Source organism: Molothrus ater, chromosome 9 (assembly GCF_012460135.2).
Source record: "Molothrus ater isolate BHLD 08-10-18 breed brown headed cowbird chromosome 9, BPBGC_Mater_1.1, whole genome shotgun sequence".
NCBI classification, from domain to species: domain Eukaryota; kingdom Metazoa; phylum Chordata; class Aves; order Passeriformes; family Icteridae; genus Molothrus; species Molothrus ater.
The window spans coordinates 21,549,502-21,572,184 of NC_050486.2; the positions used below are offsets into that span (position 1 = coordinate 21,549,502).

The following is a 22,683-nucleotide window of genomic DNA, read 5'->3' on the forward strand; positions in this document are numbered from 1 at the left end:
CCAGGTCTCTCTGCAGAGCCTCCTACCTTCCAATAGATTGACACACACTCCCAGCTTAGTGTCATCTGCAAATTTACTAATGAAAGACTTAATCCCCTCATCCATGTCATCAATAAAAATATTGAACATAACTGGTCCCAGCACAGACCCCTGAGGGACACCACTGATGACTGGCCCCAGCTGGATGCAGCACCATTCACCACCACTCTCTGAGCCCAGCCATCCAGCCAGTTCCTAACCCAGCACAGAGTGCTCCTGTCCAAGCCATGGGCTGCAGCTTTTCCAGGAGTGTGCTGTGGGAGACAGTGTCAAAGGCCTTGCTGAAGTCCAGGTACACAACATCCATAGCCTTTCCTGCAGGTCACCTGGTCATGAAAGGAAACCAGGTTGGTCAAACATGACCTACCCCTCCTAAACCCATGCTGGCTGGGTCTGATACCCTGGCCATCCTGTGAGTGCTGTGTGATTACACTTAATATAAACTGTTCCATAACCTTACCAGGTACTGAGGTCAGGCTAACTGGCCTATAATTACCAGGATCCTCCTTCCTACCCTTTTTGTGAATGGGTGTCACATTGGGCAGCTTCCAGACATTTGGGACCTCACCAGTGAGACAGGACTGTTGGTGAATGATGGAGAGCGGCTTCATAAGCTCATCTGCCAGCTCCCTCATCACCCTGGGATGGATCCCGTATGGGCCATGGATTTATGAACATCCAAGCAGGTCAGCAGTTCTCTGACTGCCTCCTCCTGGATAACGGGGACATTCTGCTCCCTGATACCATCTACCAGCCCAGGAGGACAGCTGTCCTGATGACAAGCCATCTTCCCACTAAAGACTGAGGCAAAGAAGGTGTTAAGCATTTCCACCTTCTCCTCATCTGCAGTTACTGAGTTCCCTCCCATCCAGTAGAGAACAAAGGTTGGTCTTACCCTTCCTTTTGCAGTTAATATATTTGTAAAAACATTTTTTTATTATCCTTTACAAAAGTTGCCAAATTAAGTTCGAACTGAGCTTTGACATCTCAAATTTTTTTCCTACATGCCCTAGCAACCCCCTTAAATACTTCCTGAGACACCTGGCCCTCCTTCCTAAGATGATACATCCTCGTTTTATTCCTAAGTCCCCTCAAAACATCGTTGCCCATCCAGGCTGGATGTTTGCCTCGTCAAAGTGGAAAAGATATTTCCAACCGAGATACCCCAGCCAAATGTCACAAGACACTTGTCACACAGCTCTACTCATACCTTTCTTCTGATGCTTATATATTTCCAGCTGCCTTTGCTGCTGCAGTCGCAGGGTGTTGATGATGGCAACAGTGAGTCGGAGAGCCTCTCTGGGATAGCCGTGGGAGCGCAGCGCATCCACCCGAGCACAGGCTGTGGGGACGTGTTCTGCAAGGCAAGGAACAGGGGCATGGCTGAACCACAGGCATTGACAGGATGGCACTCATGGGCCACCTTCTACTCACGTTCCCCACACCTGAGCTAAACTCCTGCTTCCTGCCTTGAATTCATCCCTTCCTCCCTGCTCCTGGAAAGGATACCTACCAGGAATACTAACGGGACTCCTGCCACTTTCAACCCACAGCAGCCACGTCAGTACCTAAATCCCCACCTCCACAAAGTTTATCTAATGGCAGCATTTCCAACACACCATTGCTGCAGTACCACAGCTCCAACACAGGCTGTTACAGCCCTGCCCCTCATTTCTCCTAAAATCTGCATGGCCTATCTCGATTTCTCTCAGGGCACAGGGTGAGGCTGGGCATCCAGCACTGTACTGGGGGCACTGGCAGACTTGGGGTGATGCTTTGAACTGACTCCTTAACACCTCCATGGAGGGAGCTCTGCAGACATCCTGTCTCTTCTGCAGTTCTCCTACCTGGTGTTTTATTATTAGGAACAGTTGCACTAAACCCCCTCCCAAGACTCACAGTTGCTTAGGAATTCATCTGCTCCCGCTGCTTATTGCTCACCTGAAATCACAAGCAACTGTGGAGAGGATTATGACTGAGTGAGAAATTAGCAGGAGCAGATGACATGACATGCTGCATAACAAGCAGCAAAAATTCCATTTTCTTTCAAAATGTCCTACCAAGGGGAGAAAAAAACCCAGGCAAATACAGATGATCTGAAGTTATCATAGAGGGATAATTTCTATTCCTGGAAGACTTCAGAAAGCTCTGGAAATGCAGACAACCACCTCCACAAATGGGATATCCACATCCCAAAGGTCACCCACAAGGAATACATGAGGAGGAGATTTCAGAACAAACACATCTGTAAAAGAGCTTCTTGTTGCTCCCTCTATTCATTTGCTAAATGGATGAAATATTCATCTTCTCACTGAATTCATCACGGGAAGTTGCTGACAAATCACCCTCTTCTCCCAGCACTGGGTCCCTGAAGAGGTGCCAAGAAAGCAAAAGCGCAAAATCCAAAAATCATGGCAAATACATCAGAAAAATAACATGCATCAACCAGCTGGGAAAAAGGGCTCACCAGAACCCAGATTAGGCTCAGGAGAGGGGAGCTGTGGCCACCATATCCCTTCTAGATGGAGTCCATGGATGCATTAACCAACCACTGCTGCCTGTGGCTGTGTGGGAAGGGGACCTCCTGCCTGCAGCTGCCCAGAACTCTTCCCAGAGCAGAAATATCCTCTCCTGCTCCAGCTAAAGTGTACCAACAGCCTACATATGAGCCCTTCCTATCTCCTGGCATTAGCAGCAACTTAGTGCCTACTACTCCAGAAACTACATCTCTAGACAACTTAAAATGTTCTCTTTCCTTGTGGCAGACCCCAGCTTCTGGAGTGAACAACAGTGCAATGGTGGGCTTTGACCTGTTCTGTGTTCATATACTCAACTCCTGGACTGCAGGGGCTAAGTAATTCCCCCTTCCTGGAGGTGGATGGGGACTTGTGTCCCCCATTTTGGGGTCTGTCTTAGGGCTGACAGCCACACCAGGTTCCCCCCCCCAAGTCCTTCATGTCACTCGTTCTCATCCCAGACAAGGAACTGTAGAGGGTCCATAGATCTGCCTGGGCTCATGACTTTGCAGGAGAGAATTTGTGTGGCTTGAGGTACTTGGGCTAAAAGTCTACAACAGAGGAGGCCTCTGGGCTTGCCTGGCCCAGTACACCTTAAGTTCCCATGAGGCTTAATCGTACTGACTGCTAATTGCCTTTAAGAGAAGACTAACAAGAAGGGGAGAGCAGGAAACAGAAAATCTGGAGGATACAGCTGTGCTTTGCAGTCAATTTTCAAGAGACTTTAAGTGTCCAGACCCTCTGTAGTGGAAACAATGAGAGGTTGCTCTGGGGACAGCTAAACACTGGCAGGATGAAAAGGGACATGATGAGCTTGGTCCAAACTGCCCAAGAGAAGGCCAGACTGTAAATATGTGGAGATTGCTCTAAGGATTGTGGCTGGGGTGTGGGTGGGCACTGAATTCTTCTGCTCCCCCCACTCCTCAGGCTAAGGGCCAGGGTAGCAATTTCAGTCTAGGATGCAGGAATTGCAAGGACCCAGGGCAGCCTCAGGTGACTCCTTTCCACTAGAAACCCAACCCACAGAGGCCATGAGAGGGGCTGCTGGTTTGGATGCTCACCCAGCCACAGTGGCTGTCCCTGGGAGTTGAAGAGGAGGCTCTCCCCCTCCCGCTGGTAGGAGGGGGACACGTAGAAGTCGCTGCTGATGATGCGCTGCAGGTGGCTGTCCTGCCAGTGCAGGTCACAGCCCTCGATGGCCCGCGTGAACACCGTTCGTCTGGGCCTGGCCAGGGAGTCTGCAAAGAGAAAAACATCAGTGCCCTGCTGGGGCAGAACAGCCTGTTCCTCTTCCCAGGCATGACCTCCCTGGGCAGAGCTCTGCCTTTACAATGACAGCAAAACCTGGTCTCACCCCAGTAATTTCTGGGATGGAGATGGGCTCTGGCTTTGGATGCCTCTCCTGACTAATGTCTCCTCAGATGGCATTGCTAAGTAATTTGCTAGAATAGCTGACTTGGTCAGAGGGGTGAGAAAAGAGGCAGGCACCACCCACCCATTTTTTGTGACCACAATCCACTGTCACACACAAGGCTGATGCCTTGAAACCTGGCAGTGTGCTCCCTCCCCTGTGACACTGAGCATGCAGGCAGCTGCCCCTGGGTCAGGACTGGGCTTCCTCAGCATTACTGCCCTGCAAGCACCATGAGCTCTCCTCCTCTGCTCCAACACAGTCTCAGCTTCACTGAACTGCAGCTTCTTAGATCAGCAGCACATGAAGCCACGAAGGGAACCACACGAGTGTGTCTCAGCTGCTCCCAGTGACGGGGGGAACAACCCACCACCCCCAGCAGCCTCTGTGGGCCTTGTGAGAAGGCTGGAAGGGAGGAGACAGCATCATCTGAAACCCCACTGCTGCCCTGCACCAGATATCTGCTCCTTCTTCAGAGCTGCTCTGTAACTTCATGGGCATTTCTGAAACTGAAATACTAATCCAAATGCTGGATTAGTATTTCACCCCATCCAGACCAATCAAGACAAGTGGTTTGATGTGAGGAAAAAACCTGTCTGGAGCAATCCCACTATCACTCCAGCCACACTGGATCATGAAGGCCAAACAGAGCTGGCAGGCTGCAAAATGGGAAGCCCCAAAGGGGGTGCAACGTTCCATGTAAGGTCCTGCAACCCACAAGAGGGGCTGAGTTAAATGCATTCAAGGGTGGAAAACAAAAGGCACTGTTCAAAGCTGATCCAGGGAGGCTGGGTAAACATGCTGCGGAAACGATGGCAACAAGCAATTAGCCGGAATGCTGCAGGCACCCTGAGGTGGAGAGAAATTAAACAGGTGTTTGTATGTTGGGAACCAAGGCTGCTCACTTTACCAGGAAGGATTTCAAGAATCAGCTGTTCTTCAGTAATAAAAGAGGCTGTCAACAATCTGGAGCAGTATTTGCATATGCACAAACATGAACCCCAGGACACCTCCAAGATCTGGGCTGCTTTCAGTCCCCTTCTTGGAGAGGCAGGAGCACAGGGAGAAGAGAAGGGGACAGCCCTGGCATGTGCTTTGGGAACCCCTTGCAGGTCTAAAAAAAATGACCTGTTCAGCCCCAGCAACCTTCCCCAAATGCCAGAGCAAATCCTTGGGAGAGCTGGGAACACCAAGGGGGTAGTCCTGGGACTGATGCAGGACATGGAGCAAGGCCAGGTTTAAATTAAGCTGCTCCCTGAGGAAGAGCATAGGGAGGCCGGGCATGTGGTCCTGGCCATGGTTGGCAGGACAGCCACGCTCCCAAACTGCTGCTGCAGGATCAACCCCACCCTGAAGAATGAAGTTTCCCCTGTGGCATGGCTGCTGTCCCCCTCTCCTCCACCCACTCTGGCCACACATAATACACCCAAGAGCAATTTCAGTGCAGCAGACAGAGGCATGTGAAGAGCAATAACTTTCAATTAATGTCTATTTCAGGCAAAAGGAAAGAGTGCTTAAACTTAAAGGGATCAAATGCTTTGTCAGCGGTTGAGAAACTATTTTAGCACTAAGGAACAACCCCTTAACTACATCGCTCTGTCTGTGCTCTGCACTTGAACTGCGTTAACATTCCTGGCTAATGACTTCCCTACCACCTGAATCACAGCCTTTAAGTGAGGCTTAAGGGCAGGGAAATGGGCTCTGCACCATCTCCAGCTCCTCACTCTCACATTACAGCCAGGACTTCGGAGCTCAGCTCTGCTCTGTGGCAAGCAATTCTGTTTTCTTGTATTACCCCATGCCCAAACCTGCACTAAACTACCCCAAAGTCAAACTGCTTTAGAACAGTCCCTAAACTCAAAACACAGGCAACTTTACCCTGTAGCAAAGAAGCAAACATTTATATATAAAACCAGAGGCTGTGAAGACAAGTATTTTGTGTTCCTATGACTCGCAGAAGCATAACCAGCAGCTGAAGCGAGTTCTCTGAGCTTTGGGGTGAGTTTTGACCTGGACCCAACCCCTGTGTCTGTCAGCTGGATTTCCACTCCCTACCCAGACTCACCTTGGCTGTGACCGGAGCTCTGCGTAAGCGCGTTAGTGATGTTGGGAAGCTCGTTACCATAATTGCCATCTTCCAGGGGACAGACGTCCATCTCACCCCACTTGCGCAGCTGCCGGAGCCAGCAGGATTTCTCTTCCAGCTTGCAGTGTGGGTTTAACACCACACACACCCACAGGGCCCCTAAACAAAGCCAAGAAATCACGGAGCTGCCACCGCCATGCGTGTGGGGCAAAGCTCTCCAGCCGCCCTGAGAGCCTGCAAGGTTCCATCGAGGTTTGTAAACTCATTTCAGCATAATGCAGAGACCCAGGAGGGGGATTTACACAGCTTCCAAATAAGGAGGAAATTAACTCTATCCCAGCTGAAACCAGGACAAAGTAAAACTCCTTCGTAATGAAGCTAAATTATAATCTCATGAGATGGGGGACAGTGGGGAGGAGGGAGGGAGAGAGCGGCTGTGTATGAATTTGTGAGTGCTTCTGTCTGCCAGGACAAATCTAGTGTTTGAACTACACATCAAAGCATGCTTAAAAACACCCTGGCAAGCTGCAGAGTCTGCATCTCCAAAGACTAACCTGATTTTGATCCTACCCACGTTCCAAGCACTTTAAAACCCGCTCTGAATGCCATTTCATCTGCTATTGTTCTTCAGGCCATTTGCATTCAACTATTTAAAAAGGAGATTTGGTGTATTTTCTTTCTTTTGTTTTTTTTTTTCTTTTTCAATCCCTACTAGCCCCAAGCCTGCAGAGGAACCAGCAGAGGAACCTGGAGCTTGGCTTGATGTCTTGCAGACAAGAGCCCTCCCTGGTGCGAGTCCTTTGGATCCCACAAGCCAAGCTGCTCACCAGCAGGACACCCACACTGACACCCTCTGGGTCAAGCAGGGGACCTCACATGATGCTGGTGATGCTGTCTGCTGTGTGAGAGACAAAACCAGAACCAAGGACATCTGTCATCATTAAGATCCAGCTCATCCTTTCATAAAACAGGGCTGATGCTGGTGCTGCTAACTGAGCCTTACAGACTATTCCGAGTCACTCACTGCTCCAATAAGGGCTACAGCAACCTGAGTAAGTGTAAACCCGTTAATTTTTCTTTAGCTAACTCCATTTCTACCCAAATTTCCCTGCATGGCTGCCAGGATGTAGCATGTCCCCTCCCTTGTGCTTCCCTGCAGGGTGGGATGGCTGTAGGCTGACACAGCTGCAATATGAGGTATCCCCAGGGATACCCTCAGGCTGAGCAGCTCCTGCTGCTTCTCTCTCTGTCCATGTCAAATCCTGTCACACACGTGGGACAGTTCAGCATCCTGCAGAAACACCCTCTCTGCCTCTCCTCCATGGGATCAGCAAAGCCCTGGAGCACCTTCCTTCTCCCTGCTGTCACCTCTCCATCACTCCCAGAGCCAAGGTTCCCATCCCAAAGTGCCAGCCAGTGGCACAGCAACATCACCCAGCATGCCTCCACTGCACAAGGAGATTCCTCCACAAGCCCCAACCACCTCCCTCGCTGGCTGTGTTTTGAGCAGCCCCTCCCCAGCCCTGCCATTGAGCCAAACAGCCCCAAGCAAGGCTGCAGATCCAACAGGAGCCAGAGCAGCTGGTCCCCCTGCCAGACAACATGAGGCAAACCCAGGCTGAGCAGCGATGTCCTGGCCCTGGCTCCACTCTGGTGCCTCTCTGCATTACAGCTGAGTTTCGGTGGTGCTTTTGGGGTGCATGGCCCCTGACCAATCCTTTGCCAGCTGGAAATTGTGGACATGTCTGGTTCAAATCATTAGCAAGGCGTGGAGGCTGTGCCTGTCTGGCTCCTTGGAGCTGCCTGGCTCGGCAGGACAGACGTCACCGCGTCACAACGCAGATGGCGGCAGCAGCATCACATCCAGGAATGGGCACGGGAAAAGCAATTGCAGGCACGAGCATCAGCAAATGTCCAAAGCAGCCCTTGCCCAGTTCAGCTCAATCTCTGCCCCCAGGAAAGCCCACCAACACCTCACTTTTTTCTGATGAACAGGGGGGATTCAGATTTTTGAGCTGCAACATCAGCAATTAATTAATGTGTAAAAGAGGTACCTCCTTGGGGCCCATCCTTACCAGAGTAGGTCTATGTCACTCACTCACAGGCTCCTGCAGGCTCCATGGGGGATACTCAGACATGGCATCTTTATAAAAATCAGGTCTCAGCTCCAGAAAATGAGTCTTCCTTAAGGAAGGGGATAGAACTTCCCACCTCCTCGGGTGGCCATGAGATAAAACCTGCACTCGACTCTGGGTGTCGGGCATTCCCTTCCCACCAGTGCTCCCGCCTGTTGTCACTGCTCTTCGCCCACTTTGGGGGTGCTTGTGTCAAAAGCAGCCTCGGGCAGTTTCAACTCACGCCTCTGAGGGTGCACAGATCTTGGCTGACAGGCAGTAACAAGGCTTGGTGCTCCAGCTTCACCGCCCCCAGGAATGGGATGCACCCGCTGGATTTTTGGCTCCCACAGCTCTGCTAATATGCGTTCCTCGGAAGCCTCATGACTTTGCTGCCTATTTTTGAGAGCCCTCTGAGGCATCCTTTGCATGCCAAAACATTATGCCCCTGGGCTCTCCTGCAGAAAGAACGATGTGACGGGGAGGTGGGAACTAGGAGGGAAGTGAGATTTGCATCTGTCTCAGTCATGATAATTATCTGGGAGATATAACAGAGTGGTTTTCTGAGCCCTGTGGTCAAGTGACATCAGCTGACAGCACAAGTGACTCCTGTCCTGAGCCGAAATGCCACACCAGGTCAGACTCCATGTCTCTTCGCATGCTGCAGAAACCTTCATCTGAACTTTCTGATAGCAGGAGGTTAAGTGGGGAACAAAGCAGCAGATCACGATTAAGCTAAGCCTCTAAACAAAAATGCTTTTTGATGACGGGGCTGGGTGCAGGGACAGGGGGGGTCAGAGCCTTCCCAGCTCAGTGGTCCTGGCTGCAGGCCCCAGAGCAGACAGGCGCTCCGATCCCGCGCCCAAGTTTCCCAACCATCAAAGAAATTCTCCCGTTTCCCACAGGGTCACTCCCCAGCTTAATCTCCTGAAATTCCCCACTGTAAACAAGTGGCCGAGATAAATAAACCCGTCTCCAGGCAGATTAAGGTCAGGCTGCACTTCAGCTGGTTTTTCGTCTATTTTTTGTAATTAGGCTTTAATCGTAAGTACTAATGCGCCAGGGCAAATACTCCCACGCTGCTGAGCTCTCCATCCAGCAGGTCCTTCCTCTGGCTCCCCAGCAGACGGGGCAATAGAGGTTCAGTTGGCAGCACATGCACAAGCAAACCATCCCGTTTTTATTTTCATTTCCTTTTTTTTTTATAACTCTGAAATCCTGCAAAATCCTTTACATTTTCCCCAGCATAAATCCACAATCTTCTTTAAGGCTGATCTTCTTCCAATCCCACGCAAGTCTGTGATGCAGTCTTTGCTAAAATCGATGATTAATTATTAAACACGTGCCCAAAATAATTTCCAAAAGGCCCTTTTTTTGCTTCTAAGTGGTGGAGGATTGTGGTCTGTGCCAGGGCTTCCCATGGCAGCTGGCAACAGGCTCCTCATCCCTCCCTTCAGCAGTAATGGTAATACTGGCAGCTTTGGCATCCACAGCCAATAGGCAGTGGGATGTGGTGCTTCCGCTGCCCCATATGCCCTGGCTACTGTTACCCACCCAGGGATGGTTTAGGACACTGCTCTGCATTCCTGATGTTTGTTACTCGTGAACACCCCCAACTCCAAGCAGCTCTGGTCTCTGTGCCTCCACACCTCCTTCAGAGATATGCTATGCTCCTACAGTAAACACTGCACAAGGCCAAATGCAAAAGGTTTCTGTAAAATGAAGGAATAATCCCTGCTTTGAGTACAATCCATGCCCATTCTGGAATTGCTTCTTGGAACATCACTGTGTCCTCTACAGGAGCTTCTCTTCAGCATGGAGATGCCCAGACCCTCACGTGTGACATGCCTCTGCCAGGAGAGCTGCTCTGACGTGTGTTGGCTGGCACCACACTTCCCCTGCTGTCGTGTTGATCCAGCACTGGAAGGGCCCTGACATTCCCCAGCCACTTTGCCATCTGCCAACAGGGACGTGCTGCCACCTCCTCCCACTCTGCCGACCAAACCTGCGTGCACCAACCTGGTCCTTGTACAGTTAAGCCAAGACTGAAACCCAACCACCCTCCCCTCGCCTGTGCAGGAAGGGAGGGAGGGCTCTCGGCTTGGATAGCAGCTTGGAAATCTGGCCAAATAATCTGTAATTTTAAGCAAATTGCTTCCTGCGTCCAGGCCTGCCCACACACCCATCCATTCATATATCACCAGTGTGCTTGCTTTCTTCCATGTGGAAATTCTGGCTTGGTGGACTTGGCCACCTCTCCAGGATCCTTGCATATCCAATTGTCTAGCTGCAGCATCCCAAAATCCTGGAAATATCTTCTTGGCAAGCAAGCACAGATGAGCTCTCCAGAGCTGGTGTGGTTATTTCCATCCAGGAAACTTCATACAGAAACAAGACATCCCACCCCTGCCCAGATCTTGTCTGCATAGTTTGGCCAGGGTTCCCAGCTTCATTTCTGTTTGCATTTGTTGGGCACTTGGTAGGTGGGTTTGTGATTTCCAGCTTCAGTTTCAGATGTTCCAGATCCCAGACCATTCTAATCCTTCTTCCAGCTCTACCATATCCCTTTGGTGCCAGCCCATCCGCCCCTACCCTTGGAGCAGTATCTCCTACCAGAAGGCTGCAGAGGAGCTCAAACTCACTCATCAAACTATGGCTCAAGCCAAACTATTCACCCAAGGTCCCATATATCCAGGAGAGGCCAGAATTGCAGGGTTAACTTCACCACACAGCCCTACTCCCCAAGCCCACGTCATCTAAATGTTTTATTCTAATGATATTACAGTGTCAGCCAGCTGAGCTGGTGTCTAAGGTGCTTAGCTAGAATTACCCAGAACTGCATTTCCCTCACAGCCAGGCTCTGTGCTGCCTATCCTGCCCCCCTCACCCTGGAAACAAGCACCACAGCAGGCAGAATCTGTTAGATGTGATGAGACTTGAGAACCCGCCTTTCCCTCTCTGGACCAAGGTTCCCTCAGGAACAGAACTTCTACATCCAGGCTACATCCAGCACCTGGGGCTCACCAGCCCTGTGTCCTCCCTCACAAAGGCTTTGGGGCAGCTCACCAAACACCAGCCTGCTGGAAGCATGGGACCAGCAACACACTGCACACTCGTCATCCTTGATCCTTTTGCAGGAGAGGGGCAGGTTTAAGGTTTTGAACTGTGTGGTTTGGTGTGATCAACTGTGATCCAGCTGTCTCACAGTGATTGCCCAGCAGGGGATACAGTAAGGTCCTGGCATGTCTCAGGGTCTCCGTTCCCAAAAAAGAGCCCCCAGAGGGCCTCTGTAATGATGTCCATTGGCCCAGGAGCCCAGGTAACTCTGCTCCTCTCTGCAAGGCAGTGACCCTTACCCAGCTCATCCCAGAGCTGCCGGCACTTCTCTGTTATGCCTGTCCCCTGCTGCCTCCAGAGGGAAAGCCGAGGATCAGCCATGAACTGCTCTGTTATCAGCGTCAGCATCCTGGCCCCGTTGGAGTCCCTCATGCGCAGCATCTCCCGGACCTGGAAAGGACAAACAGAAAGTCTTGGGTGAGACAAACCATGGTTCCTCAAAGGTGTTTAAGACACATTCACCTGGCTGGCAACCCACAGCTTCTTCAGCCTGAGGGTTCAGACTGTATGTAAATACATACATACATATATGTGTGTGTGTGTGTGTGTGTGTATAATGGACAGTCACACACTATAACCCTCATGCAATGGCTGTCATGAGGCTGACTGGAGCCCAGTTGAGTAGCAGCCACAGCCAGACTGTGAAGGAGACTGAGATTACCAACATGAAAGCAAAGCCCTTCTGCAAAGAAAGAGAAAGGCCCATAGGTTGGTGAGATCTGTGGGTTATGGTTCCACCTTCCCATGGTCTTGGTAGGCTCTGCAGGGTTGGCTTTTTGCCCACTGCGCTGAAGAGGAGATGGGGGAATGTCCTTCCTCGCACAGGGATCACAGCACCCATGGGAGGAAGGGACCTGTCAGGACAGCAGGTGAGACAATCCAGGCCTGACCCAGAGCCTGGATTACAACTGCCTGCTCCGCGACAGGGCGAGAAGGCACTGGAGCACAGATTCCCAGCTGTGATGGGCACCCTGCCAGGGCAGCCAGCGAGTGCCAGCTACGTGACAGGCTGAGCAGAGATGGGAGAGAGCAGCCGGCTCCTCACCTTGGCAAACATGGAGTTGAGCTGCTTCCCCGAGCCGTAGTACCCTCCCTGAGATAGGAACAGCTTCACCTGCTCTCGGACCTGCTCCTCGTCCAAGTGCCAGCAGTTCTCGTCATCGATGCTGGCCCCAGCAGTGGGGTCAGGAGCGCCTGAGAGGATGGGGGGAGAAGAGAGACAACCATGTTTATGGCAGCAGGGTCAGCCGTCCCACTAGCAAGGAGTGCACCTACCTCTGTTTTATTAGGAACCCACCTTTACTTTATCAGCTCAGGTGACAGAAAGGCAACTTGATTCCTCAGTGAGCCCAAGTGGCAGCACTGTGCTGTCCTAACACAGTAGTGGCAGCAGCCATCAGGAGGGATATCCTGACCACAGGCCTAATTCTTGCATGACCCCTCACCCTCTGTACCCCATGTGAAATGAGGCTGAGGAAGACCAGGGACCTGCCTTCCTCCAAAGCCCCAGGAGTGCAGGCAGCACATCTGCAGAGCCTGCAGCACTCTGTGGCTCCAGGGAGTGCCCAGCGTGCTCCTGCTCCACATCACTGGTTTGTTAAAGCATCAGTAAAGCTCCAATTCCTGCAAGCCCTTCCCCATGTCTGGAACACAGTCTAACAAAGGTACTACTGCACTTGGGCTCCAGAGCCCTGGGTTAAACACCTGGTCCTGCCCCTCACTTGCTTCAGGACAGGAGACAAGTCCCCAGGCATCAGTGTACCTGCCTGAGAGAGACCCTCTGTGGGAAAGAACAAAGGATCAATAACCCTTCAAAGAGCAAACTGTGACCAGAGCAGGGCCTTTGGCAGGCACACATATGCATTCACAGGCTGCATTTCATCTTCCAGAGAACAAAAGAAAGAAAGAAAATCCACAACTGATTTAAACAAGTCGGACCAAATTTCCCTCACCTTGCCCCTTTTGATTCCAATTTTCCTGCCCAAGCACTACCCTACATCCCAGCCATGGGTTCCAGGGCTCACAGGACAGGCAGTAGCACAACTCCAGTGAGCAGCCAAGAGCACAAAATGGAACAGAAAGTTGTATTTTCAGCTGTCTGCTTTTGGGTCTTGCTCTACAGAAACTCCTTAGGGAAAACCAGTACCAAGGAGGGACTGCTGCAGCTGGAGGATGTTCCACTCCACCTTAGTCTGCTTCTCCTATCTCCATTTCAAGAGAGGAAGGTCAGCACAGGAAGAGCAAGGTGCTGCATGAGGAGCCATGGGATGCTGTAGCTGACACATTCCCAATTAAATCTTCATGATGCCTTTTCCAAAACTGGGATTTGTTGGGGAGCAGGCATCACTTTCCTACAGAGACAGCCTGGGATGCTGTGCACACCCCAGCCTTGTGCATTGCTGAACCAGGAGCTCAAATACAATTCATGAAAATTGTGCTCCAGGATGCCTGCTCAGCAGGGCAAGTGTCTCTTCCTGGCTTGTAAGCAAGACATCATCAACCTCAGGGGTTCTGCTCCTCCAGCAGGCTGAGAACACTCCTGACCTGCCAAGATACAGTTATTTGTATTTAATGTCCTTTACAAAATTACTTTAATTTCTGCTAACGGTCACTGCCTGAGAGAAGTTCCAGCAAGCTCTAGGCATGCTGAAGGGACAGGATGCTCCTGCTCCCTCTGCAGAATAATTTATAGTTGACACAACCACATAATTGGGACGAGAGGTGAAGCAGCAGAAAGGAAATCACAGTTCCTGGATGAGCATGAGGACTTTTGCCACATATGCCCTGATCCTGATCCCACTCCCCTGCCACAGCCCTGGAGAAGCAGTTAAACCCCGAGCCCCCAGCAAGGGCGAGTCCTGCTCAGTGTACCACCAAAGTCAGCTCAGAGTCCTGTCTTAAGCCACGAGGGACAAGCACAGCCAGGGACAGGGACAGTCCATGCCGGCCCTCTGAGCTTTTCTGTGCCTTTTCCTTCCCTCCCCCAGCCTCATCCTTATCTCGCAGATAAAGAGCAGACAAGCCGGTGATTATCCCCTATCAGGAACCGATGACTAATCTGTCTACCATGAGCGCTTATCCGGCCCCATCGCTAGGTATCCCAGACGCTTGCACTCTTAATATCCTCCTCCCGACCATCCTGCCCGCCACTCCCAGCTGCAGCCATCCAGAGCAGCCTCGACTGCCTCTACAGGGTCACCTGTCTGTCTACAGGGACCAGGAGGGCATGGTCACCTGGAGTGACCCATCCCACCAAAGCTCAGCTCATCCCTCATCCCTCGCCACGGCCGTGGCCGCTGTGGCAGATTAAGGAGGAGGAGGTCACAAAATGTAAAAAGTAGGTGCGTTCTTTGGGGGTTCCCGGGGCTACCCCGCCGTGCCTGCTGCTCACACGTAGCGTTAGCAACGGAAAGCCCGAGCAGCGAGGAAGGGAGTGTGCAGCTAAATAAAACCTCCTCCTCCCACGCAACACATTGAGCACTTCACACGTTGGGGTTCGGGCCGCAGCCAAATTAGCAACGCGCCTCCCGCGCCTCCAAATAAAGCCCGAATTTGCTTGTAAATGTATTTTTCTCTCCTATAAAAGATTCAGAGAGAGGGCTGTAATAGCGAATTCCCACACGTGCAGCACAACCCGGCAGATAACGGGCTGCCCAATTACGCTGGGGAGCTGAATAAACATTTAAGAGCAAACAACGGGATTTGTGCTGGGTTTAAATATTAATGGCAGGATTTGTCCACTTCCCCTTGCCAACGTTCACACCGTGGGGGCTTCGGCAGCGGCACGCCGTGACGCAGCTGATGAGTGATTCCATGTCTCAGCTCCAAAGGAGCTGGGAACGGCATGTAAAACAGCCCGGCGCCTGCATAACACATTTCTCATATAGCAGCATTCGTGCTCCAAAGAGCCCTGTTTCAGACGTGCTGGATCTTGGTCCTGCCGGATTCGGATTTAAGGAAACACCATAGCACATCTTGAGTGGAAAGAGTGTTTCACCAGCCCGTTTACACTGGCTGTAGAAACTGAGATAAAAATGCAATCCATCATACCCCAAGCTGGGCTCCCCCCTCACTGGGAGCTCGGGGGTTTAACTGTTTGACAGCCAAGGGAGACTTGGCAAATACAATGACTGAGGAAAAAGGACTGGAAAAATCTACAAATTAGAAAACAGAGTGAAGTCAGGCATGGAAAATTCAACTCCTTGCTCAGAAATTAGCTGCCCAACATGAAGAAAACAAAAGGGGCTCCTGGAACGGGAAGCTGCAGGTTTCCAGGACTGAGGAGGCAGTAGGACCTTGTGGGTCACGCCAAAGCATTGTCACATCCCAAACCCAAGCTCCTGAACCCAAGAAGGGGAGATACATCAGCTGAGTAGTGTGGAAAGCACTCCCAGGACATCTGACCTGAAGCAGGATTGGTGATACAAAGAAAAAGGCTTGATCATAATTTTTAACCAGTACCTGGAGCTGATAAAGTGATGCTAAAAGCCACCCAGTGATAAGGGTGGCTGCTCCAGCATCTCCCTTATGGTCATTTCACCCGACTGTGCCCAGCACCCATCAGTGGTTTGGGGCCTGGCCGTGCCAGCCCCGGGGTCAGTGGTGCCTGGAGCAGGGCTGGCTGTCGTGGTGGCCATTCACAAGGGCCATCTCATGACTGCACATGGTGGTGTTGCTGAATGCCTCCAGGCTCCTCTTCAGCGTCCAGAGAGAAAACAGATGTGAAGGATCAGCTCAGGGCGGGGGGTGGGGAGGACATGGACAAATAAGCAAACGGCAGAAAACCTTGAAGAGAAAATAACCAGGCACCAGAAAGGAAATGAACTCTAACAAGGGATTAAAAATAGCAGCAAAGCAAGGAATCCAGCTCTGCCAAGACTCCCAGTTCGTTTTCAAGTGGAGGCAAGTCAGAGCGAGCTGCCAGGGCAGCCTGAAGATTCACATACACCTGACAGCACTGGGACAAGGGAATCCAGACTGGCTCCCAGCATGGTGGACAGGAGCAATGTGGTTCAGCTGGTACCAGTACCTGGTGCAGCCAACTTCGGAAGCTGCTTGTCAAGAACCACTCGTGCTCTGGAGTAATTTGGCAACCCCAGTCACTCTGCAAGACAAGGGCAAGAGCTGCCTTTCTCTCCAGCACTCAGGTGTGTTTTTCCCCTTAAATCCATCACAGCTCAGCAAACAGGAACATGAATGCCCCGGAGATCTGACCTTCTCCTCCTCCCCTGTGGGAAGGCAGAATTTCGAATAGATTTACTGGTGCTGCCCTCCAGACGCTGTCTCGAGATGACCTGAAAGTCAAAGAGTGCCTGAGGAATCCTCAAACATCAGCCTTGGCTTGGTGTGACAGGACAGGCAGGGACTTCCTGCACACTGACCTGGCAGCCAACTCACTGCGCACAAGGAGCAAGGTGGGACAGTATTAGCCCAGGAGTTGAAGGAAAGCTTAAGGTGGTCAAGAATGCATGTAGGGCAAAAGGGAATGGATGAGCCAGCAGGCTTCTTATGGCTCTTGCATAAGGAGATCTGCTTTTCCCATGCCAAAGCCTGAGGGACCATTACCTTTAAGGGTTTTCCAAAAGTCCTGTCCTCCAAGAAAGCTCCCAAGACCCTGCAGGACCATGGAGGCCTCTTGGTGATTCACATGGCTTGTCCTCAGAGGGAGCTGCCCCTGCACCTTGTGACAGCAGAGGTTTTGTGGCTTTTCTCACTTCTGGTTGAGAAGAGCATCCCAAGCCCTTTGATGGCACCAGCTGAGCACCACAGATACAGCGTCATCCACTGGCATTTCCATGGGCCAGACAGACCACCCCAGCCACAACTCCTGGACTGAGGGCAGCAGCACCCTCTCCCATGTCCACATGCTGCTCAAGCTGGGTGAGTTACAGAGCCGCAAACATGGAGTCTGCCAAAATCTCCCACTCCTTATGCGAGGAAGGAGGAGAATTCATCAGTGATGCATGAAAGGTACCTCGAAGCCCCAAATCTGGGCCCACAGGCACTGTGCCATCTTTAAGCTCTCAGAAGAGCGGAGGGAACAGGATGCCAAGGTGGCCACCACCAGATGATCCTCATTCCCATGGAGTCCCAGCTGTTGGATCCAAGCCCTCCAGCTGCAGCTTCTGGCTGCCCCCAGCATTCTACCCACCAGGAGAGACCAAGCAGCCACGAGTCACTTTTGCTGGCACAGTGCAATCCTTGCAGCCTTGCTCTGTGCCAGGCAGCCACACTGCTGGCTTTGTCCCCTTGGGGAGGAGCATTGAAACCTACCCTGGACCCCTCCCTCCAGCTGCCACTCCAGACACCAAGTGTGGAGGTGCCAGACACGGGAGATGCTCTCGCTGGCACACGCTGCCCTTCGCAGCCAAGGCACAGGAGCAGAAACGTGACCCACTTCAGCAGGCAGAGGTCAAGTGGGGAGCAGAGCTGCAGGCACACCTAGGCTCTGCTTGGCCTGAATCCTCCGGGAACACGCAAGCGCCTTGGCTGCGCTCCAGGACTCCATCATTACTGGATAGTTTGCATTTCCTTCTAGGAAGGCAGCCGGGAAGATCGGCACGCGGTGCACAGCCCACGGCTACAGACTCCTGCAAGGAACAAAGCTCCAGTGCCCAGAGCTGAGCACGCCAGACAATGGACAGTAATTTTCTCTGCCATTCAGGCTCTGCAGGAGAAGGAGCATCCCTGAAAGCCTTATTTTACAAAACCAGACAATCCTCTTGCACAAGGGGCGTTCCCCAGCCAGCCTGGTGCAAAAACAGCTCCTCAGTCCTAGAAGCTTGCCATATAAATAAGGAAAGAGGAATCCTTTGAGTGACCAGAGGCGGGTGAGGAGGACCTGATGCTGATATGAAGCTCAACAGACCTACCCTCAAAAGAAGGAGGGGCAGGGAAAAAGGAAGGATTTCCAGAAAGAACATTCTTGCTCCAGGGTGTAATAACTTCAGGTGCCCAATGCACACAGTGGGTTACTGTTTGGTTGCACAGGCTGGCCTGCCAAAAGACACCTTGGCCCCAGCCACAAGGCTGGGGTGTGACCCCAAGGGTCTGAAATGCACATGGTCAAGAAATGCACATAAAGCTCTACATAGAGCACAGCTTAAAGAATTACAAATCCCAGGATCAGTGACCCACTACAAATGCATGATTGACAGCTGGGAATGGCAAGATGGTGGACAAATTTGGATCCACTTCACCTGGAGACCCTAGAATTCCTCTCCCACAAACAGACCCCCCTGGCTGCAGCCCTTCCTCACCCTGGGGTCAAGCAGGTCTGCAGTGTAGTTGGTTGCACCGTGGCTGTTCTTCTGGCAGGACTAAGAGGGCAACACTTGCAACACTGTCTGGGATGAAGAATCGAAGCCCTGGACAGCATCACTATGAACTTGAATGTGAGGGGTTTGGAGCCGTCCTTTTCACAGGAAGCAACATTTATGAGCTATAGATCACCTTAAGAGTATGTGAACATATGAAGGCTGATCTGCATCCTTCCCAGGGTGAGACAAGGCTGCTCTCCTGCTTGCAGAGGTGTTTACACACTTGTGACCAGCCAGGCAGCCACAGGGGTGTCAGGTAGGTGCCCTCCTCTGTGGGGTGACCACGTCTCTGTTGGTTTAAAATCGCACACTGGAGTGCGTAAATTTGCACCAAGTTTGAAGGGAGTGAGAATTTTTGCTTTGTTTTTTTTTTTTTTTAAACCACTTGTAAAAACAAGAAGCAGATATTGAACTGGAGCCAACATCTGTATCTTTGTAAGACTCTCAACCACCAGCCTTTTGCTGACTCTAGAACAATAAATATTCAGAGCCTTAAAAGCTTTACTTCAATCTGCTTAGGAGAAAGCAGCCTCAAACAATGGCCAAGAAGGGATCTTGCCCAGCCTCAGCTTCAGTAGATCAGTTCAGAGAGGGAATGGCCCTCACCAGATCCTTGCAGCATCACAGCTCCTCATTCTTTTACAATGCCAAAAATTGAAGGCCCCCCTCCAAAAGCCAGTTAGTTAGAGCACAACCACCCATGCAGCACATGTGGCCCAGCAGAGGAGACAAAGACCTCTCCCAAGGTAGGAACAGGAACTACCAGATAGAGAGAGATGAACACATCCAAGATCAGAGCTGCCATCACCCCCATGGTGACGGTGAACCTCTGGCCTTACTTCTCTACATGTGGATTCAACTAGTTCAGATGGTATTTTAGGCTGCATATGGGGCTTTTCATCTTCAGAACACTTAGCAGGCACGTGTTAATCCCTGCAACGCCCTTCCGTGGCAGATAAGTGTTTATTATCTCTGCTCTACAGCTGGTGGGACTGGCACAGCGGGGAGCTGCTCATTGTTGCAGACCCTGGGCAACTTCAGCTCCTGGGCTCCTTGAAAAGACACTGTGGGAGATCCCCAGGAGCCTGGGCCACATCCTGGGCCAGTGGAGCAGGGCTGGGCTGGGCACTATCCCCCAGATTTTCAGGGGAGGAAGTCAAAAGCATTTTCCAAACACAAAGCCACAGGACACATCTCCACTGCCTTTGTGCAGTAGGTAAGAACAGCGGCGCTCATTTATTATGGGCAAATTAACGCCCATGGAGATTAAAGCTTTATCTCCCACCAGCCCAGCCACATCCGACTTAGTGCAGGGCTCAGGCTGACACTGTGTCCCCATGTGCTGGAGGAGCCACATCCCCACTTCACCTCCCTCTCCACAGGGTCCCAGCACCACATCCTCGGCTTCTCCATTCTACTCTGAGCTTCACCTTGTTCACTACCAGCCTGTCAGCTCTGCCTCTTCCTGCCTGTTGAAGCCCGTGTTTGACACACAAACACATAAAGAAGAGGAGAGGGCAGGCTGGGGACACCCCAGCCATGTGGTCCCAACACCCATGCATTAACATCAATGTGACACTTCCAGCTCTTTTCTGTGCAGCAAAAGACAAATGTAAAATGAAGGACACCACCATGGGCACCAAAACCACCACCCCAGCCCCAACCACAGAGCCAGGGTCACACAGCGAGGAGGGAGGAATTACCGTGCACTTGGTTGATCTCAGAGTTGGATGACAGGATCTCATCAGCCAACTTTTGGGCGGTGGGCAGCACCTCGGTGTGGTGTGCTGTGATCAAATACTGAACAAACTTCTGGAGCTGGTCCCTGTTCATCTGGAAAAGGGTCTCTGAGATGGGAAGACGGAGTTTGACCTGGTCTGGCTTGCGGATCCTGTACAGTGAAAGCGCCACGACGTGAGCGCAGTAAAAAATGTCCTTGTTCCCACAGCCGCACGTCACGGAGGTGATTTTGCAGCGGTCGAAGCTGATGGCCACCTTGTAGGTCATCTCTGGTTCTGTCGCAGTCGCTGGCTCCGTTACTGTTCCACTGAGGTGGAACCCTGGAGAGGGAAAGAAGAAGAGAGAAAGGTCAGGTTAGCTTCCATCTGACCACAACCACCCATGCCAGCTCTGGCAGGAAGGAAAGCCAAGACTGCTTGCGTTTCTCTCTCATATAGCAAGGAGTGCAGCACCCAGCACAGCCCATCCCCGTGGCTTACACCCAGCAACACCCAGCCCGTGTATACAAACACACTTCTGCACCAACACACACACACAGCCAGATTCATCGGCGAGTTTATTTAACAGCCAAACCCTCAGGGGAAGAGCAAAGCTGCTCGATTCCCATTTGTTTAAGTATCTCAGACTGTTTCTCTCTTGGGAGTCATTCCCATCCACGCCTCCCTCTCGCTGAATTTGCAACTCACATGAGTGAGGGCTGGTAGAAAAAGACCACGTTTGCTTTTCTTTGATGAGGCAGACAAAAAAATCCACAAACTAAATGCAAAGCAATTTCAGCTTTGGTCTCTCAACCAGGTAGAGTGCTCCAGGGCATGGTCACAGCTCTGAGCTCTTCCACACAGTGGAAACAAAGAGCAGGGACAGGAGCTATGCACAGTCCAAACCACAGCTGGGGGAAAACCATTCACTGAGTTCCACAAATCGTTCACACCAATGTTACAGTGCTCCTGACAGTTCTCACCATGCAGAAAGGGGGAGCAGTGCCTTCAGGCATAAAGTGTGAAAAAAAGCCCCCAGAAGTACCAAACACAGGTGAGGAACATGAAATGCGCTCAGAAAGTCCCATGGGTCAAAAGAAACGTGGATGTACCAAGCAAGTGAGGGACTAAGTCAGTGAGGTAAGACTGACTGATGGATGCCTATCAGTCTCACTTTGAATGGGAGCCTCAGGGGGTCCTTCTCATGATCCAGTTGCTGAGTGGGTTCAACACCAACACTCTGCACTTGCTCAGCCACCTGGAAAAGGGATATCTTTGTTTCTCACACTCATCTGCCTTGTTCCTCCAAGAGAGTGAGGGTGCACCAGGAGGTTAATTAAAACAGCCAGGGCAATCTGGTGCCCCCATGTCAGAACATGGTGTGGGACCTGGCACCTCACAGTGCCCATCCCAGCCATCCTCCCTGAGGAAGATGCTCACTTTTCTCCGTGCCACTGCAACCTTATTAAGCCTGTGTATGTACAGGTCCCTGCAGAGCCTGCCATCCCCTCGGAGAAGGCAGCAGACAGCTGAGAGCCCTACAATTAGCGACAGAAAAGGAGAAGGGGTGGGGGGGTGAAGATTAAAATACATTAACTGCATCAAACCCTTGTGCGTTTGCCAGCTCTTACAAAGGCTTTCGGAGACAAATTCTACCAGAGGTTTTTAATAAATGGCATCAAAACCAGCTATTCACTGCCAGTCTCTTTAAAGCCACGCCAAAAACCACATTCAAATCTGATTAAGCGTCAAGGAGGTCTGCTTTTACTTTAGTGCTGGGGCGGGGGAAAAGCAGACCTGTTCTGCTGCCATCACCCAAAAGCCACCCCATGTGGCCAGCAGAGCAGGAGGGGAGGGATGCACAGCCCCGCGCTTCCCTCCCTGCTCACAGGCTGCTGGAGCAGGAGCAGCGTGGCTGTGGAGGTGCTGGGCTCGGCGCCGCGGGAGCAGCACGGCCAGGGGCTGACGAGCCTCCCCCTCCACACAAGCCCTTCCCCTGGCAGTCAAACTATATAAATCCAGAGGATAAACTCCAAAGTGTTTATGTTTTACCACTTCTCTGGTTTGCAATGCTTGGCAGGAGGCTCCGACTCACTGCCAGTTTCTCCCTAGTTTACTTTTTGAACAAGTTAAAGGGACTGGAAACCGCGTTCCTGAGCAAGTATGTACGTATAGCCTCATATGTATGCCTGCACACACATATATAAAACACTCTAGGACAAATTACTGGCCATAAACACTGCCTTGAAATGCTTACTTTAACACGATTGTGGGCCAGACCCCACTTGGGGCTAACTGGTATAAGACTGGAAAAACTCATTTAACCAAATTATCTGTTTCAGACAGGTATAAGTCTGAAAAAA

The 22,683-nt window shown here is 51.5% G+C and overlaps 1 protein-coding gene across 1 annotated transcript in view; it reads right to left on the minus strand.

Annotated features, from left to right (window-relative positions):
• Window positions 1–22,683, minus strand: part of ZSWIM5 (zinc finger SWIM-type containing 5) — a 97,049-nt gene that overhangs the window by 9,624 nt on the left and 64,742 nt on the right. The window contains exons 2-7 of the mRNA XM_036387965.2: window positions 20,306–20,662; window positions 12,329–12,477; window positions 11,523–11,673; window positions 6,032–6,211; window positions 3,617–3,793; window positions 1,250–1,396 (exon numbers count right to left, since the gene is read on the minus strand). Of these exons, the coding sequence (XP_036243858.1) occupies window positions 1,250–1,396; window positions 3,617–3,793; window positions 6,032–6,211; window positions 11,523–11,673; window positions 12,329–12,477; window positions 20,306–20,662 (1,161 nt within the window). The remainder of the gene's footprint in view (window positions 1–1,249; window positions 1,397–3,616; window positions 3,794–6,031; window positions 6,212–11,522; window positions 11,674–12,328; window positions 12,478–20,305; window positions 20,663–22,683) is intronic.